Source organism: Phanerochaete carnosa (assembly GCF_000300595.1).
Source record: "Phanerochaete carnosa HHB-10118-sp unplaced genomic scaffold PHACAscaffold_1, whole genome shotgun sequence".
Lineage (NCBI taxonomy): Eukaryota > Fungi > Basidiomycota > Agaricomycetes > Polyporales > Phanerochaetaceae > Phanerochaete > Phanerochaete carnosa.
Window position 1 is genome coordinate 1780791 of NW_006767628.1, and position 23385 is coordinate 1804175.

At 54.2% G+C, this 23385-nt stretch overlaps 7 protein-coding genes across 7 annotated transcripts; 3 read left to right on the top strand and 4 right to left on the bottom strand.

Moving 5' to 3' along the window:
* Nucleotides 1–28: 28 nt before the first annotated feature.
* PHACADRAFT_189752 (uncharacterized protein) lies at nt 29–547 on the bottom strand (the record flags this gene model as incomplete). The annotated part of the gene is made up of 2 exons (XM_007390014.1): nt 29–472; nt 518–547. 2 exons carry the CDS (start codon nt 545–547, stop codon nt 29–31), a joined length of 474 nt encoding a protein of 157 aa, XP_007390076.1.
* A 1488-nt stretch (nt 548–2035) lies between these two features.
* PHACADRAFT_23900 (uncharacterized protein) lies at nt 2036–3331 on the bottom strand (the record flags this gene model as incomplete). Its single annotated transcript, XM_007389511.1, has 3 exons — nt 2036–2606; nt 2832–3114; nt 3166–3331. 3 exons carry the CDS (start codon nt 3329–3331, stop codon nt 2036–2038), a joined length of 1020 nt encoding a protein of 339 aa, XP_007389573.1.
* Nucleotides 3332–5449: 2118 nt separating this feature from the next.
* PHACADRAFT_58937 (uncharacterized protein) lies at nt 5450–6025 on the bottom strand (the record flags this gene model as incomplete). The annotated part of the gene is made up of 2 exons (XM_007389574.1): nt 5450–5890; nt 5939–6025. Coding segments are annotated over 2 exons (528 nt in total), but the record flags the coding sequence as incomplete, so codon positions are not given.
* Nucleotides 6026–8933: 2908 nt separating this feature from the next.
* On the bottom strand, nt 8934–13422 carry PHACADRAFT_203792 (uncharacterized protein). Its single transcript, XM_007390015.1, has 3 exons — nt 13249–13422; nt 12015–13177; nt 8934–11939 (listed from the first exon to the last, which is right to left on the bottom strand). Exons 1-3 carry the CDS (start codon nt 13339–13341, stop codon nt 10295–10297), a joined length of 2901 nt encoding a protein of 966 aa, XP_007390077.1. The 5' UTR covers nt 13342–13422; the 3' UTR covers nt 8934–10294.
* Nucleotides 13423–13695: 273 nt separating this feature from the next.
* Nucleotides 13696–15115, top strand: PHACADRAFT_203793 (uncharacterized protein; the record flags this gene model as incomplete). Its single annotated transcript, XM_007390016.1, has 7 exons — nt 13696–13759; nt 13810–13862; nt 13917–13939; nt 13997–14207; nt 14260–14417; nt 14468–14613; nt 14675–15115. The coding sequence occupies 7 exons, from the start codon at nt 13696–13698 to the stop codon at nt 14956–14958; spliced, it is 939 nt and encodes a 312-aa protein (XP_007390078.1). The 3' UTR covers nt 14959–15115.
* Nucleotides 15116–15724: 609 nt separating this feature from the next.
* On the top strand, nt 15725–16371 carry PHACADRAFT_246663 (uncharacterized protein). The gene has a single exon (XM_007390017.1). The coding sequence runs from the start codon at nt 15783–15785 to the stop codon at nt 16173–16175; it is 393 nt and encodes a 130-aa protein (XP_007390079.1). The 5' UTR covers nt 15725–15782; the 3' UTR covers nt 16176–16371.
* Nucleotides 16372–17045: 674 nt separating this feature from the next.
* PHACADRAFT_203794 (uncharacterized protein) lies at nt 17046–22198 on the top strand (the record flags this gene model as incomplete). The annotated part of the gene is made up of 3 exons (XM_007390018.1): nt 17046–17078; nt 17124–20161; nt 20213–22198. 3 exons carry the CDS (start codon nt 17046–17048, stop codon nt 21873–21875), a joined length of 4734 nt encoding a protein of 1577 aa, XP_007390080.1. The 3' UTR covers nt 21876–22198.
* Between the last annotated feature and the right edge of the window lie 1187 nt (nt 22199–23385).

A 23385-nucleotide genomic window follows, 5' to 3' on the forward strand; every position in this document is an offset into this window, starting at 1 on the left:
CAAACTCGATGGCGTCGGTCAAATCCTGTTACTCGCCGGTGCGATAGAAAAGGGTATGTGACGCTTTTGTGAGCGATAGCAGAGAGTGGTAGTGCTCCGGATGACCGGGAGGACGAAGGACAAGCGCCTTGCGGTGGAGGGACAAAGCCTCCCACACATCTGCCGGATCGCCACTAATCTTGAATCGATAGAGGAGCAGCTCGGCAAGGGGATACAATAGCGTATCATCGACGTCGTCTGTTACAGGTGAAAGGGAAATCGCGAGGGAAATTGCTTCATGTGCGGCGTCAATCGCGTTCTCGATGTCTTGGTGATTGCGAGTACCGATGAGGCATGCAGAGAGGACAGATGAGAGTGTGTCCATAAGCATCACTCGGCCTACGCCAGTGGCGGGTTCATGGGAAAATGTTGCGCGTGCCACGGTGATAGGCTTGCCAACCTCGCCGGGGGGTGGGACGTCGGAGATGGAACTCTGTGAAGCTTCAGCACTAGGCCAACGTAGCAAGAATCTGCTCACTGTTTGTAGGTTCTGGAGATCTCGCTGCATAATTACTTGCTGAAGAAAGTTACTCGTACCTGGTCAATGCGTGGAGTCGGAGTTGAGCGCACGAGCAACTACGGCACCAGGCACTAACAGCCCAGATCTCCTGAGGTCCGTACTCTGCGCCAATTATGCATATAGAACCCGTCAGCTTTTGGATAGATACCAGATGGTGCCCGTTGACGCACTGAATAGATTTTATGCACAGAGCGGAATCAAACCCGAGTCGTCAGATCAACGTTACACGGTCAAGGACGCGGGATGTAGTCGCAAAGGGACGTGGAAAGGGCCTGCAGTTCAAGTTGTGATTATCAGGAGCGAGTAAGAGGGGTTGTATTACTTCACTGATAGTGTTGAGTCTCGAGCACGATGCGGGTGGGTAGTTGGGGCCGGACGGTGAGATGTTGAGCGCAGGCTAGACACAGCCAGGCTTTACCCGTGTAAAACTGCCACATACAGCTCCACGAGTCTTTCTCACTAGCAATAGACGACCGCACTGCACATCCCGAATATTAAATCTCGCGTCCGAGCCTAACGGAGGCGTGAGCGCCGTCGACGATTCGATTGGGGTGTCTAAATGTCAGGATCACACGTGTTGCATTGCACGACGCTACCCGTACATTTCCGGCGATGTCACGTCATGAAAAGCACGGTCGCACAGGATTCGTCCGACGCTAGGCGAGGGTGAAAGAATTCCAAAAAGCAGTTAAGCGAATCTATTACGCACTAAACGGTACCTCAGTGAGGGGCGACTGTGGACGAAATGTGCATCTAGTGTTGTGATGACTTGATTAGAAAGGTCATCGATGCACAGCGAGAGCCGGCTCACAGTACTACGCAACAGTCTAGGCATCAGTGCATCGAACGTCCGCCTGATATTCGTAGGAATGCGCGCGAATCTTGTGTGTGTATTTGGCAGGAAGGGAGTCACGTCGAGATTGCGGACGTAGCCTGCCCGGCGCATACAAGCAGTGCCCACCGGAGATGTCATGCACGAGATTAAACTCAGGCTGAGCGACACGAGCGGGGCAAACGAGGTTCTTGTCCTTGATGTGGCCATGTCATGCCTTCCATGGCGGCACTAGTGGGAACGCGACATTCGTGTTCGGTCAGCTCAGGCAACATCCAGAAGGCATGCACGTCCAGCGCTGCATATTACCTCCACACTCTGTGCGGCTTTGGAGTTGTACTTACATATGCAGAGTCGAAGACATGCTCTCCAACCTGCCTAACACTAATTCAGTGACGACCGTGACGAGCCGCGCAGTGCGAGCGCTCCGCTTTTGGGCGTCGTAGAGCTCGTGTTCTCAGGTAACTGGAGCTAGAGCGGAAGACCGAATAAGACTAGTGGCGGTGAGGGAAAAGGCGGACTGTCATCGACGCCGCGAATACATCCGATGCGTGTGCAAAATAACTGTAATATTCCAAAACTTCGGTCATGATTGTAATCTGCATCCAGTGCTCGACAGACTTGCGGCCCTCCTCGCGGCCCTCTCATCCTCGCGGCCCATCTTCACTCCCACTCCTGCTGTAACCCTGGACCTCGCCTTGAACCTTGCCTCTAATCCTGCCTCCGCCTCGCGGGCTGGAGCTATCTGTGATGTCAACGTCCCCTTTCTCAACCTGTGCACCGTCTTTTTCTGTCTCTTCCCTTGCCGCGTTGTCTTCGCTCGCGCTGTCTTCTTCTTTTTCATCGTCTTCGGTTGCATCACCGCCGGCTTCATTCATGTGCATTTCGCCCCTCACAGATGCGTCACGGCGATCGGCGCGCTGACCTTCATTTATCAGCCCTTCTTCTGTGCGTGCGCGCCCTCTCGTACTGCCTGCGTCCACCTGCGGCTCTTCCGCGTCCCGGCTAATGCTACGAGACCTCCCATCGGACTGCATTGAGGACGGTTTCTCCTGCGAAGGCCTGTCCTGGGCTGATTGAGTCGCCAATTGCGAGGGCGGCGGGGACTCGGTGAGATCTCCCGACGGCGACGTATCCGCAGGGGCGGAGGGTTCCGTGAGCTCTACTCCTGGCTGCCGCGATCCAAGCCGCTCCCGCTTCTGGAGCCTCGCGAGCCTTGGGTAGTTCAAGACATCGTCTGGTATGATAAAGAAGCCGAGCGCAATGATGAGTTCGTCTAGGAGAGCCAGCTCGCGCGCGGACGTGTCGGGGCTCGAAGTCCCGCCACCTCGCGTGAACGATTGTACGATGTTGAGGCACTCTTCGGCAAGCTTTTGATCGTCGGCGAGCAGCTCATCCGGAGTGCGAAGTGAAGGGAGATGATAGTGGTACTCCACATACTTAGCATGCCACCTTTCCTCTGCGGAGTACTTGCATAAGGCAGCGTTTGTTGCATCCCAGAGGCTCGCCCATGCAGCTGGTCCTGGAAACATCGCATCGGGATCCGACAGGGACGACGCCATAACAGTCGGTGGACGCCCTCCAATATGCTCTGCGTACAGCCGGATGTGAAGGTAGCAGAAGCGGACCATGTCTATTGGGTCGAAGTCTGCTGTGTCGTCGAACTTTCCGCCCACATAGTCTCGTGCAAGCCTCGTTGAATTCTTGATCATCTTTGCCTGATCTGGATAAAGCAAGTGAATAGAAGCATTTGAATGAATACCGCAGGACATACTGTGGCTATCGGCAAACGCATCCGTGCATAGCTGTAGCATGGAAGTCCGTGAAGCGTGTGTAAAGCGATGTAGTGATAAAAATGTGTAACACAATGCGAAGTGAGAGAAGGATTGCTTTTCCCAGAATGCAGAAATGGTTGCAGTGGCATCGTCTTTCCTGCCCATCTGGTCCGCCAATCCCCAGAAGATATGCGAAGACTCCTGTTGGCCTGTGAAGGTATCTGGACTGTCAGACTCGCTATCAAACAGTAACACCGAGTGAATAAGGTTCCAGATGTCATCTAATATTGGACGTGCCATCTGGTGCTCGAAGAGGTCCTGTTCCAGGGATAACATTCTATACAGCGATTGAGGCTGTGCCCTGAGAGAGCTTGAGCAGTATGGGCGAAGAAATTCTGCGTACATGAAAAGTACCGTGTATAGACATCTGCCATCTTGGCCGCTGGACTCTAAGACTGAACGTAGCCGATCAGAGAGTGGGCGGAAGACGAATGGTTTCTCATCGACGCCTGGGGCTATCCATTTCGCAATCGAGTGCGCCGCAGGGTATCCCTTTACATAGGCAAGGAGGCCATGAAGACAGACAACCGCAGAGTTGGGGAGGGGATAGGGGGAGTTAGAGAGAAGGAGCAAGGTCGTCTTGTGCAGCCAGTCGGGGCTCGAAATGAGCAGGGGGCCGCTGGACTCGCGGTAGTCTGCCAAGTCCACGAGCATCTTCATCAGGGTGTCCCATGTCCGGCGTGATATCGACGTGAGATCCGGGATGGCGCGCAGCCTGACGGGAAGGAGGTACTCGGCGTCAGCACCAAGATGGCCGACGATGAGATGGGTGATAAAGGAGAGGGATTGCACAGGGTCGTGTGTGGGCTGCGTTAGCGCATTCCACATTGCCGGAAGCAGGGTGTCGTCAGCCATGATGGCGGCCATAGATAACAGGACGTCCTTATCGTCTCGGTGGTTGCGCTCATCAGCTTCATGTACATGTGTCCGATAAAATAGTGAACGAAAGTCGAAATCCTGCTCATCGGGGACTTGAGCTATCCATCGCACAATCGGCTTTGTTGCAGCCAACCCTGGTGCTTTAGGTAGAAGGATATGGACGCATGACAGGGCAGAGAGAGGAAGCGGGTATGAAAAGTTGGATAGAAGGAGTAATGTCGTCTTGTGCAGCCAGTCGGGACTTGAATCGAGCAAAGGCACGTCGGGCTCGTGATAGTTTACCAAGTTAGCAAGCGTCTCCATGAAGAGGACGCACGCCTGACGGGGCAGTGAGGTGAGGTTCGGGATGGAGCGCAACCTGACCGGTAGGAGGTAGCTGGCATCAGCGCCAAGGCGACTAGCAATGAGATGGGCGATGAAAGAGAGGGACCGGGCGGGGTCATACGTGTGCTGCTTTAACATATCGAGTGTCGTCTGGAGGAGATTGTCATTGGCCAGGATTGCAGCTATGGGTAGCAAGATGTCCCTTTCGTCTTGGGCATCTTGCTCACAAGCTAGAAGCAGGCGATCGAATAATGGACGAAAGTCTAATTCTTGCTCGCGGAAACACGGGGCTATCCATTGAGAGAACGCTTTCGATCCTGCGGATGGTCCAGATGCAGCGACGAGATGGCCGTGAAGAAATGCCTTTGCAGAGCTAGGGAGGGGGTAATTAGACGTGGAGAGAAGGAGTAAGATCGCCTTGTGCAGCCAGTCGGGACTCGAGATGGGCAGCAGCTCAAGCTGACGGCGACCCGCCAAGTCGACCAGCATCTCCATGAAAGTGACCCATGCTCGCCGGGACAACGACGTGAGGTCCGGGATGCAGCGTGGCCTTGGAGAACGGATGTACTCGGCCTTGCTACCAGCGCGGCTCACGATCAGCTCGACGGCGAAAGTAAGCAAGTCTGCAGGATCAGAGTGCTGCTTCAACACATCCCACATCGTCGGAAGCAGGTTATCGTCTGCCATAATGGCGTCCATCGATAGCAGCATCTCCTTGTCATCCTGGTCGCCGGTAACCACCTTGTTCTCTTCGTCGTTAATACTCGTGACCGGGTCCGAGTCCGAGCGTCCAATTATGCTCGCCAGGTCCACAAAAAGGGAAGCCAATGACCGACGCATCTTCATCGTGACCCGTGTTCTTGCGGTCCGCATCAAAGACTTGAGCAGCGGCATCTTGTATGGGCATCGCGGCGAGACAAGCGGTGCGAGTGTAGCGGCAACAAAGAAAAACGCCCAACCGGAGACAAGCGGTATGCAGGTGAGGCCCATGCGCTCATCGACATTCGTAGTGAAGAAGCAAAGGCCGGTGAAGAATAGGCCGAGAGACAGCTGGAGTAGCATGGGGAGTACAGCCGCGATCTCGAAGACCTTCCATTTCCCAAGTCCTGGCTTACGGTACTGCCGTGCACGGAGGCGCTCTTGCGGAGAGGTGTACTCGAATGCGAGGTACTCGCGCAGCCACTGCTTGACCAGCATGCTGAATGATGCTGTCGCGAGGCTGACAATGAGACTCGCGAACCATAGAGCGTTCACACGGACGGCCCACAGCGGAGCGGTGAACTGGGGAGGAGGTTGCGGCGGTTGAGCGATAGATTTGAGGGTCCCAGACGTTATGGTGTAGCTCTGGGTCTGATTTGCGATGCGCTCGAGTAGGAAGGTCATCTGAGCGTTCGGGTCAGGCTGGAGGTCGGTATAGGACTCGATGACGAATGCTGATAGGACGGCCGAGTACAGACCGGTCTGTCACGCATATGAGGACATGAAAGGACAAAGCATAGATAAACTCACGAATACCAAGAGGGTGTCGATGTCCTCTTTACAGTCCTGTACCTTGTCTTCTTCAAATTCGTGCACAGTCTTGTCCATCGTCTGCCAGCCTGTTGGGGGCGAAACCTCGACATAGCGTACACCCCCGGTGGGCTGCCGCACATATCCCCGTCAGCCTGGTAAAAGCTAGGGGTGAATATAGGGCGTACCGAAGAATCTTGCTGCGACATGTTCGGTGCAATGAGGAGTGGTCAAACCTGCGAGAGTTTGGCGGTGGCAGTAGTCGCCAGCGAGAGAGGTGGCGAGAGGTAACCAGAGATAGGATGTTACAAGCAACGTTGGGCCGCTTCCGCCAGCTTGAGACACGCACGGGAGGCATGTCCACTCGCAGCATGTGAGGCACAGTCCCACGGCAATTCAGAAGAACTGTTCGTGCGACATGCCGCGATCGAACCCAAGAACCAACAGGACCCTCGTTAGCATGCCGCAAAGCGCGGCGCTCGCATTTGACATCAATGTGGTGACGACTGCCAGTCGACTGGCAGATTCATGAAGCTGCACATCCGATGAGTGATGATTCAGGGTTAGTGAGCTATTATTGTGCAACTATACAAGGATATAAGAGCGGAACATGTCAGTATCGTCGAGCGTGCTGGCATACTGTCGGGACAAGTGATGGGCACCCTGACACAATGGCTATCGTCAGCATCAGGCCTGTGTACTTGCGCCGGCAGAAACGTACCACGCACCTTTCACCGCATTCTAAGGCAAGACGCACGACATCGCGGAAATGGAATGCCAGCCCACGTTAATTAAAACCGCCAGGTATGAGTGATATTACTTTCGTGTTACTGCATCGTATGGAACCATGAGTTTGCGATGCAAGTGTCGAGGAGGATGACGATGACAAGCATCATGGTCTCTAACATTTTTACTGCTCGAGTGGCACTCACTTATGATGTCGGAATCCAGGGGATGGAACCAAGTACACGGATGTGCTGCGCAGTTTTGTCAAATGGACTGATGACATCCATGCAAACGCGGAGAGGCTGATGGGCGCGAGTACGCAGGGAAAATGGGAGGGCGGTGCGCGAGCCTCATCTGGGTCTTGACAGCTCTCGACAACCTCAGGGAACTTCGAGGAGCAGAGTGGAACATAAGGCTGTGCCAGATCATGTGGTCGGCTCAATGAAGGACTCGTCAAAGTCACTCTTAGAGTCGAACATCGAGATCGCGATATTGAACCAAGAGACGAAGCCGATGCAAGAAGCGTCGTCGTTGGGAAAGTGGCAAGCTCATGGCTCTTGCTCTTGACATGGTCATGCGTGACGCGTCTTGCACATACCTACAACTGCGTATGAGTGTTTAGAAGTGAGAGAAATGCAGACTCGCACGCACCGAGGCTAGCCATACGTGTACCCAGTATATCTCCTCAAGTAGCTCTTCCTTGGTACGCGTTGCCTAGAACCCGTGGCGCAACTTCTCAACGCAGTGAAATAATATGTTGGGGCACCCACCGTTTGCCGCGGCAATCACGTCGAGGCATGCCGTCGCCTGTTTGGTGCTGTTGAGTGCATCGGGCACGTCTTGAGGACCTGTACAGGTGGCCGTTGCGTACCGGATGCGGTGGGTCATAAGCTGCTGTGGCACGTCCGAGAGCGCACCCACGTACATTAACGCCTCTCAGCTTCAATGCATTGTTGGGCCGACCCTGGCTGCGTGTCCGCCGTTCAGCCGTTTGCTCAGTTGTGAAATGCAAGGTGGACACACCTTGCGCTCGAGATCGCAGTTCTTGCCGAGGAACACCTCGGCCGCGGTCGACGTCGGGTCACTCAATAGCGGCAGAGAAATTGCCATCAGAGCAAGTGCCACGGGAGACGAGAATGGTGATGGTTAAGGTGCAAGAATAGGAGAGGCGAGAGGGCAATATGTCGAAGGGCGCTCTTCCTTTGATGCGCCTGCAAATGATGCGCCAGTCTAGGCCCTTCCCGGGGTGTCTCTTCTCCCAGTCTTCTCCCTGGTCTGCCGCTGTCGCCATCCCGTCGCCCTCGCATGTTATCTCTTGCCAACAACTTGTCCCATACACGAGCCACTGCCGTGGTCCTTACTGTTTCTGTTGTCCGTCACAGTGCCAAGATCTTCAGACATGGAGGCCGGGCAGTTACTGGGCGGTATCGTAGGTGGCACGAGGCTTTTGACTACTCCGGCCAGAGTCGCTGGTGACAGCGGAGGTGAGTACATTGCAGCTGTGGAAGCTATACTTCGGCTGACAGATGTCGGGTTCCGCGTCCCCTACGTTGAGGTCGCCGCCATTACGCCAGAGGACAGACGAGCACGCTTGGCCTCTGGCTTCAGCTCTTGTTGGGATATCTAGCTTTACCACTTGCTCATCGATGACGCTACCTAGGCCAGCTTCGTCTCTTGATTCGACATTGCCATTTCAAGGTTCCACATTGCCCACTTCAAGAACAACTCTCGACAAGTCCTTCCCTGAACCGACTACTTCCATCGACCACGTCGTTTTACTCTCCTCTGCTAGCGAAGTTCCGGCACCGTCGAGACCCGTCAAGACCTGGACGAAACCCGCACACTTCTCTCTCCTATTCTCTGTCGTCTCGCATCAATCACAAACCATCGTTGATGTCAGACACTCGATGTCGCCAACCCAGGGCTGCCAGCTCACAAGCAGTGTGTATTTGCATGCGCAAGTCTCTCCGCATTTGCACCAGGTGCAAGCTCTAGCTAGCCCCACTCAGCCTAGCACTGGCAAGGGTCTCACCCTATCTGCAGAGACAGATTATCGGTTCATGGATGACGTCACTTTTGTGCGTACTTTCCAGGTTGCATTTGCGCCTAGAACTCATCTCGCTCTGCTCTCAGTTATACTTTCCCCGCTCGTTCTGAACATACTCAGTTCGATATGGTTAGGCCCTAGCGTTGTTCCTCATCGCTGTCCTCTTATCGCCATTGATGGTAAGTTGGGACCGAGTCACCAGCGATAACATGATGCTGACAACACTGAGGCAGCGTCCCATCGTTCTCAGCCTCGTTTTCAGCCTCGTTCTCAGCCTCTTCGTGGTTGCGGCTGCATCACTCGTCTGCAAGTCATAGTTATAGGGCATGATGCTCTTTTCTCCCGGCTCGAGAACTTTTGCGCCAAGCAAGTGGTCTCCCTGGTGAAGCTCGAACCGATTCTACTCCACGGCCTAGTCATCGGGAGAATGTGAGCGCCGCCGCCGTACTCAGGCTATGGACTGCTGATGTGAACCGCTTGTGTGCGCGAGAAGCGAGGGGCGAGCCAACTTGAAATTGCCTGTAGGACGAATTCGGCATGGTCGAAGGCCAGACCGAGACCACAAAGAATTCGCATCCGCGGCCGACTGTCAAATCGACCTTTGTTGCGAACTGGTTGGCACAAGTCGCGGGATTCCCTGTGGCCTGGGCGTCGCCACGAAAGGAGTGTTCGATTTACGAGATCGCTCGTCTTCGACAAGGATCGAGGTGGGCCAGGCGCAGACCGCTCAGAGCACACTTGCTGCCCACCAAGACGTGCCCTTGTTGAATTTGTCTTCGAGACTGCAACCGTCACTTCTGCGGAGTGCCGCATTCTTGAAACAAGTTTGCCAATGTCGCCGCTATCAAAGCCCAGCTCTGGTCGTTCGACATATAGCTTGCCTTCGTCAACATGATCTGGCCGTGATCCAGGTCGAACGAGAACTTACTTCGACGAGCGCAAACACCTTCTGCACAACACCTTTGCGGGTGAAGCATCGATTGACACGGCCACAGAAGACAGCGCGATTGCTCAAGTCACGCTCTCTATGGCATTTCGCCACCATAGCACCGCTCTGGACCTGTCCTTGTGCTCGAGATGAATGCTCCTGACCTGACCAACGCTCTGGTGCAGACTGTTCGAGAGGACAAGAGTCTCTATGGAAGGCACTCACGGGTGTCCCGGAGGCCGTGGATGAGAAGATGAGCTCTTTCAACGACTGGTGTGCAAGTTTGAGATCCTGGTGATGGGCACATAATAAACTACGCAGGGATATTCGACGCGAAACATAGAGACCGCACAGGTTGCCGCAGACATCATTGACATCTGGTACGCCGGAGCGATATATTACATTCGAGGGACTCTGAGGGAGAAGCTTCCAGGAGTGGGTATGCCACAGCTTGGACTTGGGCTCGGTGGGCGTCGAGCGGTCGTCCAGTGAATACATAGGACATGATTTGTTTCTATTAGTCCGTGCAAATACATACATCACTATCACTACCACTGCCATATCAGATACGAAAGCAAGGAGAGGGGGTTAAGCCTGGCTCTTGTGATAACACCAGAGTGGTAAGGGATCTATGGGGAACACCGTCCTAACATGCTTAAGCCCCGATATGCACAAAATTGACCCATTGCTCGACGTCAACCCTCTTTTGCCGCATCTTCTTTGTGGCTGCGCACAGCGCTCGCGCAGCCTTCTTGAACCCGACCTCTGATGGATGGCATGCGTCTTCGTCACCTCGTTGTTCGAATAACGCGTCGTAGAAATATTCTGCGAATGTCGGCCCATCCTCATCCCGCATCTGCCACATCGTTCCAACCACGCCTCGGAACCCAGAGAACTGCATCGCTGCCGCCAGGTGGAGCACCTCATCTATCGCACTATCCAGCGTATGTTCCGCGGTATGGCATGCCGACAAGACGGCTAGCTCGGCGTTATGCAGGCCTGCTTTGACAATGTCCAGCAGTGTGAGCCGTTCGTCCCCAGAGAGGATGAGCGCCGAGTTGAAAGGCTGCCTCGCTTTGAGTGTCCCGTGGCAGGCGAAGTGAACCCATGGTCGCTCCGCAAGACCGGCGACCACCGTGTCGCGGTTACATTCACTCCCGATGGCGAGTGTCAGCTTGTCTTCAGTGAAGCGTGTGCGAAGGACGTCCACTTCATCATTCACGGCTTGCAACGACTCGTCGAGCAGGGCGACACCAAGAATGCCTGCACGCTCTACTGGTCCACCGTTACCGGCCGACGCCGTCCGGGCATCGATAAGCGCAGCGAGGGTCGGAGTGTAGGATGGGATGTACAGATCCGGGAGGTACACCTTGGATTTGGACGATTTTGACTCCGGCATCGTAAGTGGGCCTGCGGCGTGCAGCGGCAGCGCCGACACCACGGCCGTCGGGCACCACCAGATCCGAGACCCTTCCTCGACTCCGAGCTCCCTCAACTTCTCCACGACGGGACCGACGAGAATATCGCCAAGGTCTTTGAGCACGAGACGTAAGACTCGATCGTACTCCTTCTGTCCCGAGTGCTGTAAAACCTGACGCGCCTTGAGTAACTTGTAGGTCAATTCGATGGCGCGCAAGTAAAAGGTGTCGGACAGCTCAACACAGCTAAGATTGTCGCCAGGGCCGAGAATGAGAGCATCCGACCGAAACGAGCTGTGGTTGACGATGATGACCGGGCCTTCTGCGGAGACCGCCTTGAGTTTGTCGTAGGATGGCAGGCGGAGAAAGTCCGGAAGCTTGACGCGAATATGCTCGATGACCTCGTTCAGTTCAGCTGTCAGACGCTGTTTCATCTCCAGCATGCGCCCATACGGACTGTCGCCTCCTCCTATTGCCGGGCCACCTATGAATGGATTCGCAGAAGTATTGAGCGCATCAAGTGCGCGACTCTTCTCCACGAAAGCGTCCCGAAGATGGGTCAAGTCTTCGTCGGCAGCCAGTTGGTCGAGGGGAGTGCGCAGACGACGGACTTGGGACCAGAGCAATGCTCTGCCTTGCTCCAGCATCTCGGCGGCGAGCTTGAGATCTCCCTGGCTGATTGCGTACGCTGCGCCATTTGAAGACAACATGAAGGATGTGTGCCCTCGAACCGCTTCGTGCTGCATTTCCAAAGTCGGGAAATATGCGAGATTCCGCTCCGATAGCTCAAGACCCATGCGGTAGGCCTCGAGCGTAGAAGGGTGGTTTTCGATATGGGCCATTCCTGCCCATACCATCGCCATCGTAAGCCGCTCTCGACAGCTAAAACATGATTCAGAAGGTACGCTAGGTATGCATGTAAATTTAAGTTCGCAGACATGTTGAGAGACGACGTACGACTCTTTGGCATGCAGAATGAGGTCAGAAAAACTCGCTTTGTCACCAGTGATGGCACCCCTGATACTAAGAGCCGCAATGAGAGTGCGCAATGAAACCTTACGTCCCACGTGATCCAGTTCTGGAGGGTAGAACGACAGCGTTCTTTGTGCCAAATTAATGCACTCGTCGAGATCCTCGAGTTTCCCACGCGCTATCCATCGGTCAAACAGACTCCGGCACAGGAGTGAACCAGGGTGAAAGGGAGCAAACTGGTCTGGACGAACGGATACGTCGGAGAAGACTTCCCGGTAATGGTCAACAGATTTGTTCCAGTCCTGGTGCATTCCAGTCTGATCGTATCCTTGCAGGTAGGCCGAGGCAGTGCTGGAGATAGTGGGGTAGAAGGGGTCTTCGGACGGTGAAAACTGTCGTGCTTCCTCTATGTACCGTATGCACTCCTCTCGGTCTTGGGGATCCTTCGTTGCTCCAAAACGTCCGAAAAGGTGCTTCACCAGACAGCTGATCACATGGATACAGCCAGAAGACCCGGGGGTGTGCAAGGGTAACGCCTCGCGAAGGAACGAAATGGAGCTATTCAAGTCCTCCAGCTGATTTGTCTCATCGTACCGCGCGCTCAAACAGAACGCCAGCGCATGCAGAATGTATGGGCGGAGGGGATGCCCTCTCGGACACAGTGACAGTGCTTCATAACCGTACCGGACACTGTTTGTGAGATCGTCCGGCTGACCTGTCGACCGGAAGCGAGCCAGTAAGACAGTTGGCAGAGTATATATCACGTCCGAGCGAATGGAGGAATCGACAGAGTCGGGTTCCCTCTGGAGCAATTCCCGCATGTAGATGATTGAACGGTCCAAGTTTTCTGAAGTGCCGTCGGTGCGGTATTTTCGCAGGAGAGCACTCCATAGAAAGTTTAGGATACGTATGCGGCGGGGGTTACCTGGAGGGCAGAGCGGAAGTGCTTCGTAGCCGTAGTCGATGCTCTTGTTGAGGTCCTCTCCGTCTACTACGGCATGCAGGAAGCGCGCAAAGAGCGAGTCGGACAGGCGGTCCAGTATCTTCGCACGAGCTGGTGCGTAAGGGCCGCATGCCGACAGCGCTTCTTTCAGAATGTTGGAAATCTCGAGGCGAGCCGGGACGCTTACGAGCAAGCGCTGCGCGCGCTGCCTGCGGAGAATCTCTCAGACGTAGAAGCAAGCCTGAAGCGACAATGTCAAGAAGGACTGCAATTGACCATGTCGAAGTTGGACTCGAAGAAGAAGCTTGTTTGCAAGACTTGCTCTATTGAGGAGTCTGGGGAACAGCCGTGGATGAGAGCGTATAACATGCGCAACGAGATTCGCGAGAAGGTCCAGGGACAAAATTGTATACTTGCGTGAGTACATTGTCGCTGCTCTCCCGATTGTGTGAGGAATCAATGCGTGATTGATAGGGGTGGCTATTGCTAGATGCCTATTGCGTAAGTTGCTGCAGTACACTTGATACCATGTATACTAACGCTGTCATTCATCAGGAGTTGCGAAAGGGCTTAGACATGATGAATAAAGTACGGCGGGAACATGATAGCGTTGGCGGAGAGAAAGGTCAAATCCATGGCCTCTTAGGGGTGAGCTGGATCCAAGCTCGGTCGATCAATCTAATTAATTTCACGAAGGCTCTCGATTGTATAACCACCGCTGTCATGACTGATGCTCGAGTACTATTCTTCGACATCCCTGATTTTGACCGCAAATACTTCTTGCAAGGTACGTGAAATATTCTTCGCTGCGGGTGACTCTCCTGATCGCCTGCGCAGTGGATCTGGAGTTCCAAACTTACAGAGGCTTCCGGGAGCTTGGTGCACGAGCTGTGATTAAGGCGGCGACAAGGATGGGAGAAACCGAAGGCTGGGACGCCGTCTAGCCAGCTCTCGCTACCACGCTCCAGTAAGTCCATAATAGCCTCGTTACGCGTTGTACCTTACCTGATGAGTTTATTGTTAGCTCGTGGATCTTCCGCGCATGCCTGACCATGCGGGGCTCAGCTGACGGCTCGAAGACGGCATCGGTACTCGATATGTACAACCAGGCTATTGAAGCCCTGGAGTGGGGCTACCGGACTCGTCAGGATGTTCCCAATACTGAGCACAGGGGCATTTTCCAAGAGACATTCTTGCGCAAGCTCAAGTGCCTCAGGATGGAGTGCTATGTCGACGTAACTATTCTATCATGGCTTGATGTAGTCGTTCGGCTAATAGGCCTCTTAGATGTATTACGAGGACAAGACGAAGTATCTGCTACAGCATGTGTACGAAGAGGCGAAAGGGATCCTCCACGAACTTGTCTCTGCAGCTCCTCCGGCGGAGAATATCGCACCGTCCTGCAAGCTTGCATTCTACGTTTACCCTCGTGCGCTCGCGAACATGTATGTATTGCGTTTCCTTGCTCGTACGTGCCATGCTAACAGTCTAACAGGACCATTGCCATATACTACTATGAGCTCGCTGATGGAGCTCGTAAGGACAATGATTACGAGAGTGTGAAGAAGTACTTCTGCCAAGCGGCCGATTACAGCGCGCATGCTGCGACGGACTATCCGCAGGATGACGAGGAGCATCTCGGTGGGTCTCTTGTGCCCCGCCATGCGGCTTGTATTTTTTAGCCTCATATTCGCACGTCTAGGAGCCCTCGTATTCTTATTTGAGATGATGTTCTTCTCCGGCGCACACACGGTCAAAGACTTGCTCGACGTGATGCACCGGGTCCGCCTCGCGATGCCAAAGGCGAACAAGTTCTGGGAGGGCTCTTCGAAAATTGTGCAGTTCCGGAAGAACGCTCGAGACATGCAGGCGAGGTCGGACAAGCTCGTGCGCGCGGTCCGTGCGGGCGATCTGATGATGGCGAGCAAGGTGGCAAAGCCTGGTGTGTACCCGCCTGATGTGTACTCGCCTGATTTGTACCTATAATCCCAGACCTAGTTCCTCGGCGCCCAGCGCTCTGTAGCAGAGACGGTTCCTCCTAGTTAGCATGGCTTATTTGTATGACTGTACTGGATTTGTATCATTTATGGAGAACGCATAACGAACATTTCACTCATCGAAGTTATCCATAGAATACATTCCGACGCTTAAACTCGTCCAGCTCCCACCCTCATGCGTTCCGTAGTTCAGCCGGTGCCTCAATTTCAAGTTCGAGAGAACCTGCGCTGCGTCCGGCTTCGACGATCTCTGCGACAACCTGCGCAATTTCCACCACCCGCTGCCCCACAGCCGATCACCTCGATCCCCTTGCATGTGGTTGCATTTTAAAACATTTAAGTCTCGCCACAAACCTGTCCCCTCCGTACCGTTTTCTTCCACATCCTTTATCGGGCGCTAAACACAGAAAGTGACCCGACGAGCAATTTGATAGGGCCGCGGACGCCTTGCGCCAGTGGCCGTGTTGCGATACCTCCACAAGACCCTCTTACTTTCTCCTTTCAAAGTCTAGGCTCGTCGTAGGAGCTGATTCGAAAGGTTACTATAATAAACCTACTACTACTGTAACGTGACTCGTCACGGGACGCTGGAAGCGAAGGAGCCTTGGGGAGCCTTTCAACTCGGCCCTCATCCTCTCTGGGGTCGAACGGCTCGCGTTACTCGACATCGTCAAGGCCAGCCTCCGTAGCGCCGAACTGGCCGTCTTGTCAGCATGCCATTCCGCCGAGCAGACACAAGACAGCGCGATGGACGACGCGCTCCATCTAGTGGCGGTGATGCAGTTCTCTGGTTTCCGGAGCGTCGTCGAAACAATGTCGCAGCTGCAGGATGGGGATAGAGCAGCGTTTGCTAAAGCTTTTTACGACACGTTGTCTGAAGAGCGACACGATAAGGCCGCGCATATGGGCCTTGGATCGGAGGTCAGATTCAAGAATACTGCGCGAGCTATGTGCTCAGCTCAACACGCGCGGAGGGCCACGCTGTGCACATCATCTTGCGCCCAACATCTCACCGACATCCCCTGCGCCTACCTGCTACCCGCCTCGAGCATCCTCGTTCAACGAAGTAAATCTGCTTCTATTTACCTTTATGCCCCGGCGCATTCTCGCGTGTGTCCGATATTTTCCGATGAGCGGGACTACCGCGTTTCTCGCCGTTCCGGTGCCCGACTTCAGCTCTCGACTCGCATGCTGTTCACAGGCTAGCTCGCACTCGGCGCACATCCTTATACTGACTTCACTGAATCTCAGTTTACTCGCACATCGCATCGCTCCCGTGGTAAAGTCTTGCTCAACTCCAGCACTGGAGCAAGCTGTTTCTCAGCTATCCTTCACTGTCAAATTGTTCACAATGCCTCTCGGTCCTCAATCCTCAATGCAAGGCCGCAAAAGGCGTAGCCGACGGAATAAATTCGGGTATACACCTACCTTATATGGTAAGTATAACCGTCATCCTTTATAAGCCTGTTTTGAAGAGACTAACGGAACTACGTGCGAGCCAGATATCCCAATCGAGTTCCGTACGCGTCAAGCTCGGGCATAAGGTTTGGGATATTTGCCGCTGGCGGGGAAGACTTATGTGGCTGTATATATGACACAGTTCTACACGGCCTGCGCTCAGCATCTCACTGTCTACGCGCTCGCATCGTACTCGGAACTCAACTCTACCAGCGAGGTAAGCCTGCCTCTACCCATTTTCATGCATTCGGCACGTTCGGCGCGTTCGGCGCATCTCTCCATGTATTCAGCATTTCCGACATTTATTTGACCAGTGGAATGTCCTTGCTCATTGTCCCCATAGCATTGAGATTAACGCAAGCCCTCTTCGTCGCCTTTAACAATCAAAATTTGAACTGCAAGCCCCCCCCGCGCCCTTTTCTAACCACATCTTGCGTCCTTGATCGTGGGCCGTTAATCTGGCAACTCGAATTTGAGTCTGCTCTACGCCCAAGAATCTATTCAGTGCGTTAACGTGCAGCGTCTGCTATCTATCCCAACGCTGATCGGTTCTATATGCACAGCTTGCGTAGAGTACAAGACTCGGAGCCTCCAGGTCGTTGCGTCCAGCAAGTAACTATGCAGCGAGGAGATCTCCAGAACCTCCAACCAGTGAGCCGACCCTTACCATACCGGCCTGGTACTGAAGCTTTACAGAGTCCCATCTGCGATGCCCCACCTCTCGGCGAAGATGGTGAGCCTATCACTGCGGCGCACGAAATCCCTTCACATGAGCCCACCACTGGCGTCGACCGAGCGACGCTCCTGACTACACTCTCATCTACCCTGTCCACATGCATCGCCGGTACTCACAATCCCCAAGACATTGACAACGCGATTAATGCCGCGCATGAAGCAATTTCCCTCTCGCCAGCAACCGACGAGCACGATGATACACTGTTATATTCCCTTGCTGAGTTGCTCCTCTATCGTTTCAAGTTTAGTGGCGATTCGACAGATGTGCGCGAGGCTTTGTCCATCCACCGCAAGGCGCTTGACCTTCGTCCTCCCGATCATCCAGAGCGCTATCATTCTGTTCTGTCGCTTGCAAAAGCCTTACATACCTATTTCTATCTCGCCGGCAAAATACAGGACTTGCTCGACGCTATCGAGTTCGGTTATCTTGCCCTCTCACTCTTTAATCCTACATGCCACGATCAGCCCGCCTTTCTTACTACCGTAGCTGAATTGATGCTCAGTAGCTTCAAGCAAACAGGCCTCTCCTCCGAACTCGACCAGTGCATCGAATATGCCCAAGAAGCCGTCTCATGCTGTCCGCCGGAGTCGCCCGCGCGGGCTGCGTCGCTGGATATCCTAGCGCGGTCGCTGCTTTCACGATACGAAGAACGAGGCGAACCTATTGACTTAGAGGCGGCAATAGAATACGCACAGGCGCACGAATCCCTTTCCCATGAACTCACCACTGACGTAAACCGAGCGACGCTCACGACTACACTCTCGTCTGTCTTGTTCGCACGCCTCGCCCGTACCCACGATGCCCAAGGCATCGAGATCGCCGTTAAAGCTGCACGCAAAGCCATACCCCTCTCGCCCGCAGCAGACGAGCTCGATGAGATACCGCTATATTCCCTTGCAGAGTTGCTCCTTCGTCGTTTCGAGCTTAGTGGCGATCCGACGGATGTGCAGGAAGCTTTGTCCCTCCACCGCAAGGCGCTTGTCCTTCGTCCTCCCGGTCACCCAGAGCGCTACCATTCTGTGCTGTCGCTCGCAAAAGCATTACATACACATTTCTGCTACGCCGGCGAACCTCAGGATTTGACCGACGCTATCGAGTTTGGTGCTCTCGCCCTCTCGCTTTTCGATCCCACATGCCATGATCAGCCCGCCTTTCTCACCGCCGTAGCCGCGCCAATGCTCAGTCGCTTCAAGCAAACAGGCCTCCCTTCCGAACTTGACCAGTGCATCGAATACGCCTATGAAGCCGTCTCATGTTGCCCGCCGGAGTCTCCCATGCGGGCTGCGTCGCTGGATATCCTCTCGCGGTCGCTGCTCTCTCGATATGAGGAACGGGGAGAACTTACTGATCTGGAGGAAGCAATCGAATATGCGCATGAAGCGGACTCCCTTTGCCCTGAAGGTCATCCCGATCGTCCTCGGGCCCTAGGTAGTGTGGCTGCTGGGCTTCTAGTCCGCCACGAGCGCATCGGAGAGCCAGAGGACCTGCCGCAATCGGCGTCGCTGTCTTGGGACGCTATCCAGCTTTGTCCGCGTGCAGCACCTCTTCGTCTGACGCTCCTCAACACCGTCGTTCCTGCGCTCACTGGCATGTGTGCGAGAGAGCGTGAACAATCTGGTCTGGAGACATGCATTGAACTCGGCGATCAAGCGCTCGCTCTCTGTCCACCGGGTCATCCCGACCGCCCGCGCTCACTCATCAACCTCGCCGTCGCTAAATGCACTCTCTTCTACCTCGCAGGCAGACAAGAGGACGTAGACGACGGCATCATCTCTCTCCGTGAAGCCATCGAACTGCTTCCATCCGGGGCCGTCGTTCGCCCTGTAGCTCTCGGTAGGCTAGCAGATGCCTTGCTTTTCCGCTTCAAATCTTACAAGGCTCTCGATGACATTGAGGAAAGCGTAGCACGCGGGAAGGAGGCTCTGTCAGCATGCAGCCCTTGCGCACCAGCACGCGCGAAGATACTCGACCACCTATCTGACTCGCTCGCTGAGCGCTTTTCATATGTCTTAGAGAGAGACGACTACAGCAAGAAAGTCGACTACGGCTATGAAGCGCTTTCGCTTTATCCTCCAGGTCATCCCCGCCGCACGAGGATCATGAAACCTCTGCTAGCTTCTCTCTTGCAACAATCTTGGGCCCGTGGCAATTTGGAAGAGGTGGACCGTTCAATCGACTGCATGCGGGAGTTGCTCCAGACGGCGCCCGACTCTATCGATTCCTTTCGTCCGGACTTGATTTCGGCTCTATCAAATGCCTTGCAGCGTCGCTTCGATATGACGGGTCAGCTAAACGATCTCACGGACTGCATCCGGTATGGTTATGATGGTCTGTCGCTGTGTCCGAAGGGACATCCCCGCCGCCCACGCATTTTGACTGGACTATCGTTTCATTTGGTCAGGCGGCACTCCGAGACAAGACAATTGGAGGACTTGAATAGCTCCATTTCACTCCTTCGCGAAGCGTTATCCCTGCACACTCCGGAGTCTTCTGGTCGTATCGATGTGCTGAACTTTCTGGTGCAGTCTCTTTCCGCTCGTTCTAAGGAGACAAAGGACCCTCAAGATCTGGAGGAGTCCATGCGGTACTTGGAAGAAGCACTACAACTCAGTCCGTCTCAGCCCTCCTTCCTCCAGGACTCCGCCATGTGCTACTTGCAACGATACGACCAAACTGGAGAGCTTGGCGACTTGGACAAAGCTATTTGCTACTATCGGGAACTCCTATCCATTTCTCCAGACGGGTCAGCACTTAGTCTTAGCCCTGGTTTACTTCTGAGCGTCCCTCTGCTCGATCGATACAGGGAGCTTGGGAATTTGGAGGACCTCGACGAATGCATTGATCTAGCACGAAGGGCGCTGTCGTCCTATCCTTCAGAGCTGGGTCACTCGGGGCGTGGAAGAGCACTGGGCATTCTCACATCGGCTCTTGGTATCAGGGCGGATAGCACCGGTAACGAAGCGGATACACTTGAAGTTATCCTGCATCAAAAAGAGCTGTACGTTTTCTTCCAACATGGCTGTAAATTTATATTCACGCCCGTAACCAGCGCGGTTTCTGCATTCGGTTCTGGCTGCCTAAGTCGGCTTCAGACCGCGACGCACTGGGCATCACTGGCCCATGATCGAAACCATCCTTCGACATTAGAGGCTTACCGCACGGGCCTTGAGCTGTTGGAGCAGAATTTTGCATATTTTCCGACATTGGAAATGCAGCACGAGGCGGTCCGAGAAGCCGGATCTTTATCTTCGAATGGCGCAGCGTACGCAATCAGCCAAGGAGATATCAAGCTCGCCGTCGAGATGCTAGAGCAAGGCAGAGCTACGCTCTGGTCTCAAGTCCGCCGTCTGCGCACTCCCCTCGACCAACTGGCTGCCGACGGAGACTCGATCCATCTTCGAGACGCCTTCCTGGAGAAGAGTCGTGCACTGGAGGCACTCAATACTTCTGCGAATCCATTCATAAGTCGCTCGGGTATAGGAGAAGGCGATGATCCGTATGGGCGCATGCTGGAGACGAAACACCGCCTGACGGCGGAACTGAACGAGGTCATCGAGCAGATTCGCGTCAAATTCCCGGACTTTCTTAGCCTGCCCTCCTACGACAAACTCAAAGCCGTCTCCGCAGAAGGCCCGGTCATCATCATCAATCACAGCTTGTTCCGGTCGGATGCCATCATTCTTGCGCCCGGCGACAAGCTCAGATGTGTTCAGCTGGACGACACCTTTCACAAGCAAGCCATCGACCTATCTGAAAAGTTGCTCCAGGCGCGTCAAGTCTTCAAGAGTTCGGCACAGAAGGAGTACGATCGAGTCCTACGGCTCACGCTCAAAGTCCTCGGCGAGCTTCTCGTCGGTCCCGTCGTGGAGAAGCTGAGGGAGCTCGGAGTCGAGGAAGGGTCTCGGATCTGGTGGTGCCCGACATCCGTGGTATCGGCGCTACCAATTCACGCCGCAGGCCCACTCACGATGTCGGAGTCAAAATCGTCCAAGTCCAAGGTGTACCTCACGGACCTGTACATTCCATCCTACACTCCGACCCTCACTGCGCTCATCGAAGCCCGGAAGGCGCCGACTGGTAGTGGTGGACCGGTAGAGCGTGCAGGCATTCTCGGTGTCGCTCTCCTGGACAAGTCTCTGCAAGCGGTGGCTGGCGAAATAGACGTTCTTCGCACGCGCTTCCCGGGAGACAAGCTGACGCTCGCCATGGGAAATGGATGCAACCGCGATGCGGTGGTCGCCGGTCTTGCGGAGCGACCATGGGTGCACTTCGCCTGCCACGGGACACTCAAAGCGAGTGAGCCTTTCAACTCGGCGCTCATACTCTCCGGGGACGAACGACTCTCGTTGCTCGACATCGTCAAAGCAGGCCTACACAACGCCGAACTAGCCGTCTTGTCGGCATGCCACACCGCAGAACAGACACAGGACAGTGCGATGGACGAGGCACTCCACCTGGCGGCGGCGATGCAGTTCTCTGGGTTCCGGAGCGTGGTTGGGACGATGTGGCAGGTGCAGGATGAGGACGGGCCGATGTTCGCCGAGTATTTCTATGGCGCGATGTTCGAACAGCGAGGTGATCAAGACACGCTTCATGCATCGGAGGTCGGATTCAAGAAGGCTGCGCGAGCGCTGTATGCAGCTACGAAGAAAATGCGGCGAAAGAAGGTTGACGTGGAGAGATGGGTTAACTTTGTGCATATCGGGGCATAAGTACATTCGGGCAATATTCCTCGATTCATCGCGAGTCCGGCGTTATGATGACAGAGAAGTTCATTTTTCTTTTCAAGGGCGCGAGTTTAGGGCTCTCCAACTGTGACTGCGGCTGCGTGATTACGGGTACGGGTATGGGTCTCTCTAACCGTGACGGTGGCTGCATGGCGAGTTCGGGTCTCTCGAACCGTGATCGTGGTCATCTGGAAAAACAGGATTTGTAAATTATTAGTAATTAGCATACTTGGTTACCTTTTTACAGGCTTTCTTGCTGTTGTCATCTTTTCTACACTACTTCAATGCTAGCTGGCTTTCTCTTCATTAACCAGCTATTTGTATGCTAGCTCAGCTAAATGCAAGCTTTTTGATACCTCTTGGTCACTAGTCGCCTATTTTACTAAGAGATTATGTTTTGGCCATTAATTTTCTTCTTTGTAGCTTTTCAAACATTCTTTAATTGCTAAATGAATAATCTTCTAATGCTTAGCTATCTTTATACTATTGTATAGACAATTCTATAACTGACAGCTATTCATCATATTTTTAAGCACTAAAAGGCTAATTAACTAACGCTTAGCCATTTTAATACTATCCCACTATTTGAAGTAATGTTTGTGCTATAGATTTGCTGATTCTGATTCAATTTTCTTATCCTGGAGTTCACAGGTTCTCTCACAGGGCAATTGGGATAAACCACTGGTTTGATTCAAAAAACAGTATGTGCTAAAGATACAAAGGATCTGAGAAGAACTTCGTGACGTATGTAAGCTGAGGCGCAAAAAGAATCTCACAGAGCTGGGCTACGAACAACTCTCTGTGGCCCAGGGATGGGCACGGAGATGGGACGTCCCAGAACGCCCCCTCTGCTGAAGCGAAGTTCCCAGTGTTCGACAGCAGGCTGACCTCTGACATCGTTGAGCACTCAACGACACGTGGCAGGGTCATGTAAGGAGGCAAGAGGTGATAGTTCCTTGGGGGTACAGGCAGTCCAGAGCATGTGCAATGGGCGGACGGGCAGAGATGCAACTTGCTATCGCAGCGTGGTGATTGCCGCCATGTTGAAATGCGCTCATGCAGACACAGCAGCATCGGGTCGTCGGAGTGCAGACGCATCTCGCCGGTATCACTACTATTGGTGTTCGGGAGAGGAGAGGCTGAGTTGACTTTGTCTCCATAGACAACAGAGTTGGGTGCAAGGAGAGATAAGATGTGGCGAGGTGGAGGCAGCAGGCGGCGGTGATTAGTGTTTGGCTGAATATGCCGGCTGTCGTGTCTCGGCAGGCCCTGGTATGCAGTGTCTGCCTGGATATGCTGGCTGTTGCGTCTCAGACTTCATCCAAGGGATGTGCACTGTGCACGGCAGCGTTCAATCGGCACTGGCTCGCGTTCCACGCCTGCAGAGCCATGGTCGACCCAATGGGGAGAACAGCAAGCTGAAGCATGTGACTGTCCGCTGCCGTGGTCCCCCTGGAGCGTGTCACTGTCAGCGAGCCGTGGGCTTGACCTTGAA